At 37.9% G+C, this 14754-nt stretch overlaps 1 protein-coding gene and 1 long non-coding RNA gene across 2 annotated transcripts; both read right to left on the bottom strand.

Annotated features, from left to right (window-relative positions):
• Positions 1–1083: 1083 nt before the first annotated feature.
• Positions 1084–13607, bottom strand: LOC127359904 (putative DMBT1-like protein; the record flags this gene model as incomplete). Its single annotated transcript, XM_051394229.1, has 5 exons — positions 13165–13607; positions 12915–12950; positions 12508–12822; positions 11982–12017; positions 1084–1392 (listed from the first exon to the last, which is right to left on the bottom strand). Coding segments are annotated over exons 1-5 (736 nt in total), but the record flags the coding sequence as incomplete, so codon positions are not given.
• Positions 7519–11592, bottom strand: LOC127359906 (uncharacterized). Its single transcript, XR_007883032.1, has 2 exons — positions 9055–11592; positions 7519–8931 (listed from the first exon to the last, which is right to left on the bottom strand). It is a non-coding gene; the product is annotated as an uncharacterized LOC127359906 (long non-coding RNA).
• Positions 13608–14754: the final 1147 nt, after the last annotated feature.

The raw sequence follows: 14754 nt of genomic DNA, 5'->3' as shown, positions 1-14754 counted from the left end.
CGGAGCCTCCCTGGTGACATTGGATAAAAAAAATTACGCGTGGCCACGAGATCATTCACCTTCAGTAGCAGGATGGTTATCCATATGGAGCTGTCAGTGATGCTGTTTATTATTCATGAATAAAGGTAGTTTATAGTCTGCTTTTGTATTCAAGAGTAGCTTTGTTATTATTGTCATGGCGAGTGTAATGTCAGTGAAGCCGGACATGTCCCTGTTGGTAATGCTAAATGCAGTCCCTCCAGAAAAACGTGATTATTCGATCACATCATTCAACGCATAATCAGCCAGAGTCCGCACATTTATTTCTTTTCAAAGACGCCGCACTTTCGCGGCATACATCGCCGATTTCCGCGCAAAGTGCGTGAAATATGTGGGGCTTGCATGATTTCATAACCCCTGCATTTTAGTTGCAGAAAAAGTCACCTGTCTTTGCAGAAAGTTGAAAAATTTTGCGTTTATTTCACACAAGAGCAGCCATTTCCCTCCTGTTGCCATGGGAACGTTATGAAGTGACGTCATCGGAAAGCTGCAAACCCCGCGAAGAAGACATAAAGTCCGCAAATCAGTTGCATTTGTGTGTTGTGGTGTGGTGTGTGTGTGTGTGTGTGTGTGTGTGTGTGTGTGTGTGTGTTGTGTTGTGTTGTGCAAGTGACTGAAGTATGCCATTGTAATTCATTCCTATATTTAAATAAAATGAAATTAATTAAAACTTGTCCATGTTAAAAATCAAAAGTCTCTGCATGGAAATGACTGCAATAATTATCTCATGGCCACGCCTTTTTTTTTGTGTATTAAAATACTTTCAATTATTCTTTGTGTTATTTCATTTATTTCTCTTTATATTTCCATATTTATCTCTGTATATATTTATATATTAGATGTATTTATTTTCTGCAATTTTAAGTTTAATTAACTTTAAAAAAATAATTTTATATTTACATTAAGTTAGTGATCAGCTATATTTTTACAGTGTCAACCAACTTACACACATCATAAACCACAATGACTGGATGATAGTGAAAACAGTAGATCATATGTTTATATTTATTTGATATTCTGTAAATGATCCAAATGTCTTCTCACCTGAACAGACCACACCAGCGTCCTCATCGTGTCCACAGTTGTGTGTCCCAAATCCTCCATGTTCACACTCACTTAGAGACCTTTCACTTCCTGAACAGGCCACATCATCAAGCCAGATCTGTCCAGTTCCTGAACCAAAGTGTGCTGACTGAGGGGCACTCAGTGCCGTACCACAGCCCAACTCACTGCACACCACCTTAGCATCATTTAAGTCCCAGCTGTCATCACAGACTGTTCCCCAGGCACCGTTGTAATAGATTTCAGCTCTTCCAGAGCACCGAGTAGACCCAGATAATCTGATCTGACTGTCTATGAAAAGAAAAGGCAGTAACATACAGTGTTTCAATATTTACAGTATAAATGAAGAACAGCAAGTATTTAACCCAGGAGAATGCACTGACCTGCAGCAGGTGGAGATACGGTCAAGAGAAGAGAGACTACAGGGGAGAAAAAATACCATGTCTCATTATATAAACTGAAACAGGCTGAAATATAAGACATCCTCTTTGTGATTTAGCTTCCTAATTGAATTCAATGAAATGAGAACTGTGAGGATTTTTAAACTGAGCACTGATTCTGAAAGTCCTCCTTCCTGTACTATCTGTATATAAAAACAATGAAGACATTTCAATTCCAGAAAATGCTTCTCACCTGTGATCAAACAGAAGTTTCTGTGATGTGTGCTCCCCATGGCTGAGACAGAAAGGATGCTCTGTGTGAGTGTTCAGTGGCAGAGCAGAGGATAAAACTCAACTAAAAGCTGTGGTGTACAGAGACACTTCACACTGCTGTTCTTGCTGAAACACTTCCTCCTTTCTGCTGGTTTTTCTACTAACTCCAAGTACTCAGTAGTTTAATTATAGAGTGCAGCAGCACAAGCAACATTCAAAGCAACTAGGAAATATTCTATTTGTTGTAGATTAACAAGTTCACTATGTCACCATGATAATAGCTTCAACTTGAAGATCCCTAAAGGCAGAGATTCAACAGGAAACTGTTGTTTGCTTCTTCCAGAGAAGAGAGAGGTTAGGATAAATGATGATACCAAATTACTATTTGTAGCATTTCACGTTAGAAATTATTTTATTTTCTTTTTTATCACAAAAACCTTGTTACAAAGTAATTTAATTTTACTATGTGGTGTATTTTTATTTTTTTTGGTTGATCACAACGAAGGTTTCCTGTGGTGCTTTCATACTCATGATTGATGGCTGATAAAGCACATCTAAAAAGTAAACATGATACCAAAGAGTGCAATACACAAAACCACAAGCAACCACATGTGTACACTTGTGTGCCTGGGTATGTACGTTCACACGCTCAAGACCGGCCCTAACCAATTTGGCGCCCTAGGCAAGATTTTAGTTGGCGACCCCGTTGCATCGCAGTAAATTCCACAGCCAGTTATATACATAAATATACTCACGTAAGAAACTGGCTTTGTCTTTGACATTTTATTTTATTTTTAGAGAAACAAGGTACTCAATCAAAACAGTTAACAAGAAAATAATAAATTAGAAATAAATAATACAAGAAATATAAATAGCGCACACAAAGTATAAAATTTAACAACCTACAAAATAAAACTGTAAACAAGTGATAAAATAAATTAAACTACACCACCACCTAGTCATCCTCACATCACCTGCTACAGTTGTACTCTCCTAGTCTTTCTTGCAGCAAAGTCATCTACAACCTCATCATATGACAACTGATTTGAGACCACATGATTGATGCTTATGGTGGAAAGTCCACTGAGTTCTTACATCATAGCAGATCTCAGGTAAGGTTTAATGAGTTTGAGCTCGGAGAAGCTTCTTTCAGCAGCAGCCACTGTAACAGGAAGAGTTCGGTGTTACAGTCTAATAATAACAGAAATGATTCCAAGAATAAAAATAAATAATAAACATGAAAAACCTAAGAGATGCATTACTTTCACTGTACTGTACATGAATGATATACAGTGCAATGTCTTCTGATATGCAAATTAGATTAGATTTAATTTTATTGTCATTACAGTCAAATGCTGATTATCAGAATGTAAAGAAGCAGTAAACTACAGTATAATATAACATATGGGAATGTATTAACATTAATGATGTGTACTTTAAGATGGATGTAAAGTTTAACAATTTAAACACACTTTAGACAATACTGAACTGTAACACAACAAACAACAAGGCGTACAACTCTAATATATAAAGGTGTGTGAAAGGAATAGCATCTGAATGACTGTTTCAAGCAGAGCAACGATAGCTAACCAATAATAAATACAAATAAAAATGTAGACAAGTGTAAACACCTGCTGAATAGATATCTTTACAAATGTCCCTGAGAAATAGAAGGTGGGAGTATTATATATATCATTGGCCCCTCCATAACATGAACTGACGTTAAAACGAGCTAACGCTATTTATTGATTAGCAAACCGTGTTAAGTTAAGGTTACTATCGTTCTGTTACAGATAAATCATTTCATCACATTATCTTCACTCTACCTCTGTCTTTGTCGTGTTTTTCCTCCTCTTCTTTTCTTTGTTTCCTTCCCTGGGCACCGAAAGTGTTGGTGGTTTTCACATGTTAATGGTTTCTGTGGTGACGTCAGAAAACTCGACCATCTCTCTTTTCGCAAAGAAACAGCATATATTCATTATTTGATCATGTTAAAAAGTTGAAGTGTGTCCCCGCTACTCCTTTGCCTGTAATGGTAGTGTGTGTGTGTGTGTGCATGTGTGTGTGTGTGTGTGTGTGTGTGAAGGTGGGCTACCATACCACAGAATTAGACAAGAACCAATGTTTTATGAAAATAATCACAGTCACATAATTAATTCACCATTTGTATTTATTATTAAAGAGCAAGGCATCAGGTTACAGTAAACGATTAGCTCAATGTTATTCTAAGAAATAATATTTGGCTGCGACCACGAGGGGGTTCAGTGAGCCCCCTGAACCAAGGCAAACTGCACTTGTGCAAAAACGTTTGCTATTTTTTCGTGGTTATGACGAGTACATCTGTCTGTTTTGAGTCTGTGGGCTGGATGAGAAGTTCTTTCGTTTTGGAGGGAGGATGTTTTTGTTTCTATTTCTTTATTATTAGTGCATTATTATTATATTCTTCTTCTCTGGCCAGCGCTGGCGGGGGTGCTAGGATGAAGTGATTGTGCAGTGAGATAAAGGACACTATGTTAACAAAGAGTTGCCTACACACCTAACAACACCTAGGGGTGATAAAAGCACATGTCATGATCATTTCTGTCTGACATAGCATAAAGCTCAGGATAACCAGAACAAGCTTCTCCTCCATATCTCTGGTTACCAGGGTGACGAGTCCCACCACATAATATATGACTGGTTGCCTGTAAATAAACGACAGTGACAACACCAGTGCCTTTGTTAAAAGTTCAGAGTTTTTCAACTAGAAGAACTGAACGGAAGGTGCTGGGTGAACAAAAATAAAAATGCTATATGGACACAACCACACAACCCCTAACTCACCAAATAATGCATGGAGTATGAGGACCTGCAGGGCCGGCCCAAGGCATAAGCGAACTAAGCAGCTGCTTAGGGCCCTGTGACCACTAGTGGGCCCCAAAGAGCAATTAACTTAAAAAAGAAAAAAGTTATTAATAATTTTTTTCCATGTGTGAGTGATGATGATTCATATATTACCAAATGTACATTCTTGTACAAAAAAAACAAAAAAACCCCACCAACAATATGATGTTAACAGAGTGTAGTTTCCTACTGACTCTCTGCTCGAACTGTCAGAGCTCCGTCAGTAACGTGTGCAGTGCTCCCAACCGTGCAGTGCCGTGCGCACTGAGCATCCAGGAGCTAGGAGCAGGTGATGTGGCAAAAAAGGACTTACCCTTCAGGGGCAGAAAAAAGAAAAAGGAAGGAAGGAAGAGGACAACGTTTGATAGCAAATGTTTAATAACTAACGTTAATTACAAACGCGGTGACGTTTGCTAGCAATATGGTTTTGCATTAATGAATTAATTAACTTTTTTTTGAGGTATGTTGTTTGCAATTGTTTGCTGCAGAGCACAGTAATTTATGTGAGTAAATAAACATATTTCTTTTACATCAACTCCCTATTGTGCTCATACGTTATATGAAACTTCCCCAGGAGCACTGTTAAAGTATTTAGGAGGAGGCACTGACTCAGCCCAGGGGCAATCCACCTCCTCAGGAGCAGCCAAGGCTGATGAATCAGGTGATCAAAAACTCATTAAGATATACTAATATAAGATATAATCATATGACAAGGGACATGTTTTTCATCTCAGGTCCATCTCTATCCTCTGCTCCATCCACTGTGCCCACTGTCCTCTCTGCAACCTGAGCTCTACCTGGCAACAGAACAGCCTTTAATTGCTCAGTGCACTGCAGAACATACTGAGATGAATATTTTTATAATATAAGATATAAGATATAATCATATGACAAGGGACATGATTTTAGACAAATCCATATTATTTCAAAACTTCTCAAGCAATTTTCAGTTGTTCCACTGGCAGTTTGTTTTCTTATTACAAGCTATAGCTGTACTTTTTTATTTAGAAAATAAGCTGCATCATTTTCAAGTTCTCACATTTAGTTTTACAAGTGTATTCGTAATGACAGAGTAGAATAAGTGGAATACGTTTATAGTAGGGGTGTGAATGATCAATAATCATTATTATTGGCAGTAATAGAGGGCCCCCAAATTCCAATTCAATTTTGCTTAGGGCCCTATGGAGGCTTGGGCTGGCCCTGAGGACCTGTTCACTGGGAGCCCTGGTTTCCAGAACAGTGATACTACTTTTCAGTAGATTTACTTTTTTACCATGAACACATTCTTTCCCCACTTTAACCAAGTGACTTTTGTTTCCTTAATTTCACCACATTGTATGAATTACAAAGACTGTATAGGTAAAGGAATGCCAGAGATGGTAAGAAAATGAAGGCAGAGTATGAGATTGTTATATATATATATCTTGCTTTGGTTTGTGTAACTAGAAGCAAAAGCAAGTAAAAAAAAGAGAATTGTGTATTATTTTTAGATCGGAGCTTCAGATCGTTTGGTTTTTTTTATGTCCAAGACAGATACTTTAGTTAGAGCAGCTTCTCCTTACAGCACAAGTCAGAACAAGAGGATCTCTCTATTAGGCTATCGCCATGTCTAATACTAAATACAACTAAGAGAAATAAAAATATCACAGTCACCACTTAGTGAGATGTTCAGGGCTGTGTCTACATTTGTCAGGCCAGGGGAAGAAGCTCAAACCCTCCTCCTCACAGTCACAGAAGTAATTATTCAAGAGAACTATGTCTGTCACTTTTCATGTCTAAAACAATATGACTGCCTTTCAGGAGACACTGTGGCTGTTTTGCCACTATATGACCTACATAAGCACAGAAAAACATCAGGATTGGTTATTTCTATATAGTTATTTTTAATGCCTGCCATTGGTTTGGATTCTTCTGATTCTACAAAATACACATGAACATATCCATACAGTATATTATAAGAACCCACACTTTTCATATTCATTTAATTCAGTATTCTTTTTCACTCTTTATCTCCTCATAAACTTATTTTCCCTTCAACTTCTTAATTTTCTTTCTCAATGCTTAAATCCTACATTAAACTTACATGTAATGACACTAATCAGTGTTGTTTTGGTGGAAGTGGATTTCCGTGAGGACAGTGTGACTTCATACACACAGCTGTAGTGAACAAAATGGGAACACACTGATTAATTCACAGCCTTTAATAATTTGCTTCTGTTGTTTAAATGGCAGACCTATGTGAACATTTTAACATGAACCATGACAACAGGGAATATCACACATTCAATAAAAAACTGCTCGAAAAAAAGTTCTTCTGTATTTATTGTAATGAAATAAAGCAAAAGTAGAGCTTAGAAACAACAAAATTAGAATCCATGAGTATATCAACAATTATTATTTGTGGTATTTCAGGTTACATCAACTCCATTGATGGATCCATCTGGTATTCTAATGTAAGTGTGAAACTGCTTGACCTCCTGGTCCAGGTTTAACACGATGATGGTTGTGACTGAGTCAATTTCAAACACAGGAGTGCCCAAACCTTTTCCCTTGAAGGGCCAAAAAATATATGAGACAAAAAGTATTGAGTGAGGCATTGTTTATCATAAAAACCTTTTTTAAAAGTCCTTTAACTTCAATATGTGGTGTGTAAGACTCCTTTGGTTGCTCACAGTGAAGGTTTCCTGTACTGCAATAATACTAATATTTGATGTCTGGTAAAGTACATTGTGAAAGTAAACACGACACTGACACTTGCAATACACACAACCACATGTGCACACTGTACCTGGGTATGTATGTTCACATGCAAGATAACTGGGTGTATTCATTATGGTTAACTGCTGAACAGGAAGGTCATGAAGGAACACGATCAACAATCTTTTCTCATTTCTGAAAAAGTTTATTACATTTATGGAGCACGAGAGTTTCTTGCAGGAGCCAACTAGCTGCTACACTGACATTTACCTCATACATACTCAGCCAGCCAATCAATATGAGCTATAAAAAGTGGCCGTTCTCAAACAGCTGAATCCACTTTCAGTCAGCTGTCACGAGCAAATATCCTTCCACTGTTTTTCAGAACATTTTTTAGAATCACTGTCAAGTTTTTGGTACTATGATACCACCACAACATCCCTGATTACACAGGCATGTGCTGCTTCACAAACTCTGGTATGCAGATGTAACACACAGTGTAACACAAATATGTGTCAGTCCTCTTAAGATAACCCTGTGTAACCCTCCCTAAGCATAAATACAGAAAGTCAGAGACATCCTGAAGAAAAATGTATACTTTACAGTGACTTGGCTTTAGAGTGTGGACCTGAACACAAAGAGTCTATAGTCTGAACACAGTTACTGTCACAAGTGTGGAAACTGAGCTGTGGAACACGAGGATATAGGACCAAAAGCAGACTAGCAGAGCAGGAACAGTGCAGGTGATTTATTGCTAAATGGGGTGGTGGAACATAAACTTACACAAAAATAAGGAAATAAAACCAATAAGTCCAAACTGAGGAAGTAGTCCATAGAACAAAGAGGGAACATGAGGAAAAGCAACACATGCAAACAAGAACCAACTAACAGAATGAATTTGACACAGGCAATATAAAGCCTGGTGAGGGGAAACTAAGACTGGAAGTAAAGTAGAATAAGATACAAAAGGAGGAAAACTACAAAATAAAACTGGAAATAGTCAAAGAAAACCCCAAAATATGACAATTACAGAGTCAAGCAAAAACATATAGCACAATACCATGTTTATGCAATCTGTTTTATTAAGTATAATCAAAATAAAATCTCAAACAAGCTTCCCTAAAAACAGGTGGAAACACAAAATAATAATAAACATATGGTGAAAAAGGAGCAAAACTGCAAAGAATAATGATAAAACAACAACATTAGCATAGATACAACTGTTTGCTGATAGTTCACCACTGTGGGAGGTTTGGTTAAGGTTAGGGACAAAAACATATTGTGTATGATATTTTAATGAACTGTCACATATATCTTGTAGACAAATCTGTTAAACATCTAAAGAAAACAGTTGAAATGTTACAAAACTGCATGTAGGTGAGCTATCCAAAGAAATGAATAAAACTTGATGAATTTAGTTATTATTTATATTTGACTCTCTGATTCAAGCACACTTCTCTTCTGCAATATGAAAATATACAATTTGTGACTGAACTCCTTCCTCCTCAGCAGGGCCCTCTTCGACTGTGACAACATCCATGTAATGATACTCCACCTCAGTCATCTCCTGTGTGCTTGACTTCTGCCCTCTGGTGGCCTGCAGAGACATGACAGCATGCACATTTCATTGGTTGTATCTTTCCTCTGTTCCAGTTAAATATGCACAGACTGCATTCTGAATTTTAGCCAAACCTCTCAGGAACAAATATGTACACAGTACCTTGCAACAGAAATAAATGAAAATGGTCACCAACACCAGAATCAAAGACAGGATAACCTTTTTGATTTCATTAACTGCTGGATCTGTTGAAGGAGATTTACATCATGAGTACACAGACAGTAAAGAGATAATGTATGTACAGTGATATACTACTGTCACATGGGTACAGTAAGATTTTATTATGTGTCTTTTTAGCTCCCAGTGTGATTTTAATTTACAATATTTCTGATTTTAGTGTGTAGTTTTTATTTGTGTTTTATTGCATGTATTGCCCACTGGGAGTGTCGACGACGGTGCGGTGCAGCGGCGTCGAGAGGCCGCAGGACCGAGTACGGATAGTATCAACGCTTTCTACGGCGACGGGGCCCCGAGTGTGTGCTGCAGCCCCTGCCTTTGCAGAGAAGACTCTATTAGACTCCCTCGCCCCTCAGTTTTTAGCTTCCCTCATTTCAACGCCATTTTATTATTTGTCTTACCATTTTTAGTCTTTTACCCGTGTTTTTAACCTGATTTTATTCTGTAATAAACATCAGTTTCTGCTCTAGGATCTGTGGTCTTCTTGGTTTTAGCAATTGCCCTCTCGCCTGATTTTAAACCAGTCATTTTTAATATACCCTTTTATGAAAATAACAACGAACACCATAGCCCCTCCACACTACAATATATTGGTTGCTCGTTTCTTTCTCACTGACAGAAATCCACATCCCTGATCATTTTAAGACTGCTGTGTGTGTCTTGTGTTTTATTAGTTTCACTGTGTTAATTACATTGTGGCACTGTTTTATTACCATTCTCAAAACGCCACGCAATGCAGTCGGCAATAAGATGGTCAGGCTCATGACAGAAGAAACAGTTTCTCCCTCAGGACCAGAGAAAGATGTACCAGCAGCCTGCCGCAGTGTAGATACTTTCTGCTCATTTAAATACACAACAGTCCGCTCAGGCACACAGTTTCAGTTCCAACAACATCAGCTCCCGTTCCTCCTCCTCCAGTTGGAGACGAGCTGAACACAGCTTTAGCCAAGCGTCCACCTGGAGCCAGGGGTCGTTTCAACAGACAGCGGTTCAAAACGCGGCAACGTAAACTGCTTCTCGTCCCTGTCGTCACGTTTTACACCGGGGGTCATGTTAAAAATGTCTTGCCACGGCTCAGTTGCTTCCACCCCCCGAAACTCGGAGCGGACCTCCCCTGCGGACTCAACCATGGCCACGGCCACAGTCACCGGTAAACGACCCCCCGTTCCCAGTTGTGGTGTCCAGCGGAAAAAGGGGAGCAACAATTAATAATGACCCGGGCGTTCAAAGAAGGGCAGGAGACAGAAATATTGGTACTGTTAAACTATTTATTCAAACGCAAACACAAAACAACTTCCTAAAATTGAAGGAAGCTAAACAAAACGGGTACAATAAATAACGCTATCCCTCCACTGAGGGAATAAAGGTAACCTGAGAGCGACACACAGCTCTGCTTCACACACCGACAGTGACACGACTCTGTTCGGCTATCTGGCCCACTGCCCCCCCCTCTGCTTCTACCCTGCAGCTTTATAACAATCCACCTGATTGCTAAGGTGCTGCAGGTGTGCCTGACCAGTCGGAGGGGAGGGCAGTACCTGGAACAGGACAAGACAGCAGAGGCAAAAACATACACACGTAACACGTGTTAGGAAGCGTTATTTCTGTATTTGTATTAGCCCCATGTGTTCAGCATTAAGGAGACATTGTCTCTGCGTCTGTTAGGTTCTGTACCTTCTGAAAGATTTGTATCTATTGTAGAGGTGCCACTGCAGTGTTGTCGGCATATCTTCATATAACATATGTTTTCATATCTTCATATTCATATTTTTACTGCATTGGTTAATGGTTTTCCACATAGTTTGAAAGTATGTTGACTGTAATTCTACCTTGTTTTAGATTTATATCAATTTCATTTAAGCACAAATGTCCTGAAAGACATTATCTTTTGGACTTTTTGAATTGCATTGTTTGTTTGAAACATGGCAGGAATTACTTGGGAACAGCTAGGGAAGCAATCCCAACCAATATGTTTCATCATAAAGATGGTTATGATCTGTGCAGAAGAACTGATAATATTTTCCCAGGAACCTCTGCTGTCCCATGACCTTAACAGGACTTGAGAGGTCGCTAATAGAAAGTTGAATGTTACATGAGTTGTAACATGATTAACATTTCTGACATTTAGCCTTAACCTAGGGTGAATACTGTCTATTAGCGATAGATAAGTTATTTTTTCAGAAACTCAGAAGGTCTAGTTTTAAACGTGGAAGTAATAGACCTGCAAAAATGTTTATAACTTCTGTAGGAAACTTAATTCACAACTTCAGTGTCCACTTTGTTTTACTGTTCAACAGAGATGTTCATTCCATAAAACAATATATATAATTATAATTTTTTTAACAGAGATTAAACAATAGGATTAGGCCTATAGTTTAGCCACAATGACTGGATGATAGAAATGTAAAACAGTAGAGCAAATGTTTACATTAATTTGATATTCTGTAAATGATCCAAATGTCTTCTCACCTGAACAGACCACGTCAGCGCCAATGCTGAAGCCACAGTGTTCTCCAGATTGTCTAAACTGACACTCAGTTAAAGACCTTTCACTTCCTGAACAGTCCACATGAAGCCCGATTTGTCCAGTTCTTGGAGCAAAGTAGTCAGCCCGAGCACTTAAAGCTGTACCACAGTCTAACTGTCTGCACATCACCATAGCATCATATAAATCCCAGCTGTCATCACAGACTGTTCCCCAGGCACCGTTGTAATAGATTTCAACTATTCCAGAGCACTGAGTAGACCCAGATAATCTGATCGGTATGCCTAGAGACAAAAAATATATTTAGTAATTTTAGTATTTATACAGAGAAGAACTGCAAGTATTTAACCCAGGAGAATGCACTGACCTGCAGCAGGTGGAGATACGGTCAAGAGAAGAGAGACTACAGGGGAGAAAAAATACCATGTCTCATTATATAAGCTGAAACAGGCTGAAATATAAGACATCCTCTTTGTGATTTAGCTTCCTAATTGAATTCAATGAAATGAGAACTGTGAGGATTTTTAAACTGAGCACTGATTCTGAAAGTCCTCCTTCCTCGATCGTAGAAATAAGTAAACAAATACATCTGGAAATTAATAAAAAATAGTTAAAATTATTCTATTGATAATTTTATTTATTTCTCTTTATATTTCCATATTTATCTCTGTATATATTTATATATTAGATGTATTTATTTTCTGCAATTTTAAGTTTAATTAACTTTAAATAAATAATTTTATATTTACATTAAGTTAGTGATCAGCTATATTTTTACAGTGTTAACCAACTGACACACATCATAAACCACAATGACTAGATGATAGTGAAAACAGTAGATCATATGTTTATATTTATTTGATATTCTATAAATGATCCAAATGTCTTCTCACCTGAACAGACCACACCAGCGTCCTCACCGTGTCCACAGTTGTTTACCCCAAATCCTCCATGCTGACACTGAGTTAGAGACCTTTCACTTCCTGAACAGTCCACATCATCAAGCCAGATTTGTCCTCTTCCTTGACCAAAGTGTGCTGACCAAGGGGCACTCAGTGCCGTACCACAGCCCAACTCACTGCACACCACCTTAGCATCATTTAAGTCCCAGTCATCATCACAGACTGTTCCCCAGGTATCACTGTAATAGATTTCAACTCTTCCAGAGCACCGAGTAGACCCAGACCCAGCCAATCTGATCTGACTGTCTATGAAAAGAAAAGGCTGTAAGATACAGTGTTTCAATATTTACAGTATAAATGAAGAACAGCAAGTATTTAACCCAGGAGAATGCACTGACCTGCAGCAGGTGGAGATACGGTCAAGAGAAGAGAGACTACAGGGGAGAAAAAATACCATGTCTCATTATATAAGCTGAAACAGGCTGAAATATAAGACATCCTCTTTGTGATTTAGCTTCCTAATTGAATTCAATGAAATGAGAACTGTGAGGATTTTAAAACTGAGCACTGATTCTGAAAGTCCTCCTTCCTGTACTATCTGTATATAAAAACAATGAAGACATTTCAATTCCAGAAAATGCTTCTCACCTGTGATCAAACAGAAGTTTCTGTGTTGTGTGCTCCCCATGGCTGAGACAGAAAGGATGCTCTGTATGAGTGTTCAGTGGCAGAGCAGAGGATAAAACTCAACTAAAAGCTGTGGTGTACAGAGACACTTCACACTGCAGTTCTTCCTGAAACACTTCCTCCTTTCTGCTGGTTTTTCTACTAACTCCAAATACTCAGTAGTTTAATTATAGAGTGCAGCAGCACAAGCAACATTCAAAGCAACTAGGAAATATTCTATTTGTTGTAGATTAACAAGTTCACTATGTCACCTCTATGCTCACAAAGATATTCCATAGTTGGCATTTTGTGCTTTCAGAGAATTTTACTTTAAACATATGACTGCAGTTTGTTTGGCACTAGTATAGAACTTCAGTTCAAGTGAATTCATCATCAAAGTGCTGGATGGTGGATGAAAATAGCTTCAACTTGAAGATCCCTAAAGGCAGAGATTCAACAGGAAACTGTTGTTTGTCTTCTTCTTCTTCCAATTTTGCAAACAGACTAATGTTTCAACACTGAGCGTCTTCATGAAAACCAACACAAGTTGTTTGCCTCTGTTGGTTTAAATGGCAGACCTATGTGGACATTTCAACATGAAGCATGACAACAGGGAATATCAAATAAAGAAAATGCTGAATAAAGGTTCTTCTGTACTTATTGTAATGAAAAACAAGTAGATGTCAGAAAAGACAACATTACGATCCTTGAAAATACCAACAATTATTATTTGTGGTGTGTCAGGTTACATAATCCAGAAATATAAATATGCAGTGAGGCATTGTTTATCATAAAATGTGATATATTAGACTTTCTCCTTTGGCTGATCCCAGTGAAGGTTTCCTTTCTTGCTATCATATTAATGTCAGCTATTTGGTATAGTACACACTCATGGTACAACATTGATTTATTTTGAGATCCATTAATTACTTTGGAAATATTAGTTTGAAAAGATTGTTAGAACAAGGCTCAGGAAGTGGGAAGGTTTCTGTTGGTTGTAGCAACATCTCATGGCCTCCATAATGGGATGAAATTAGTTCAGTTGTCATTGAGATTGTTCTGGTTTTATTACACTACCCGACCATTGAATCATCAGTCTCTCTGCCAGGGTTTAGATGAGATACACAGTGAAGTAAGTAACATTGACACACTTGAGTTTGAAAACCACGTGGACACTTGTTGCTGAGTCATACAACTAAGAAAAAGTCTAACTGGAACTAACACTGGTTCCTCAAATGTTACAAAATCACCTATGCATTCAGTAAATTAAAACAAACCCAAGTTCTTGAAAACATTTTTATAAATTCTTGTTTGTCACAAAAGATCTCCAAACCAACTACTTCCTATAAACTGTGGATTCTTTTTAAACGTACTGCTAAGAACATAGATGGTGTATGACTCTCTTCTACATAATGCAAACAGGTTGAAATTATGATTTCAAATATTGAGTAAACTAAATACAGTCACCCTGTAAAAATCAATAAATAATTCAGATAAGAAAATAAGAGAGAAAAGGAAACTGGCTCACAGTCTATGTGCATCTTTTCTAAAAAGAGGAAGCTGATGGATGTA

This window comes from Dicentrarchus labrax, unplaced genomic scaffold, assembly GCF_905237075.1.
Source record: "Dicentrarchus labrax unplaced genomic scaffold, dlabrax2021, whole genome shotgun sequence".
Taxonomy (NCBI): Eukaryota; Metazoa; Chordata; class Actinopteri; family Moronidae; genus Dicentrarchus; species Dicentrarchus labrax.
This window is presented reverse-complemented; position numbering and strand designations above follow the sequence as displayed.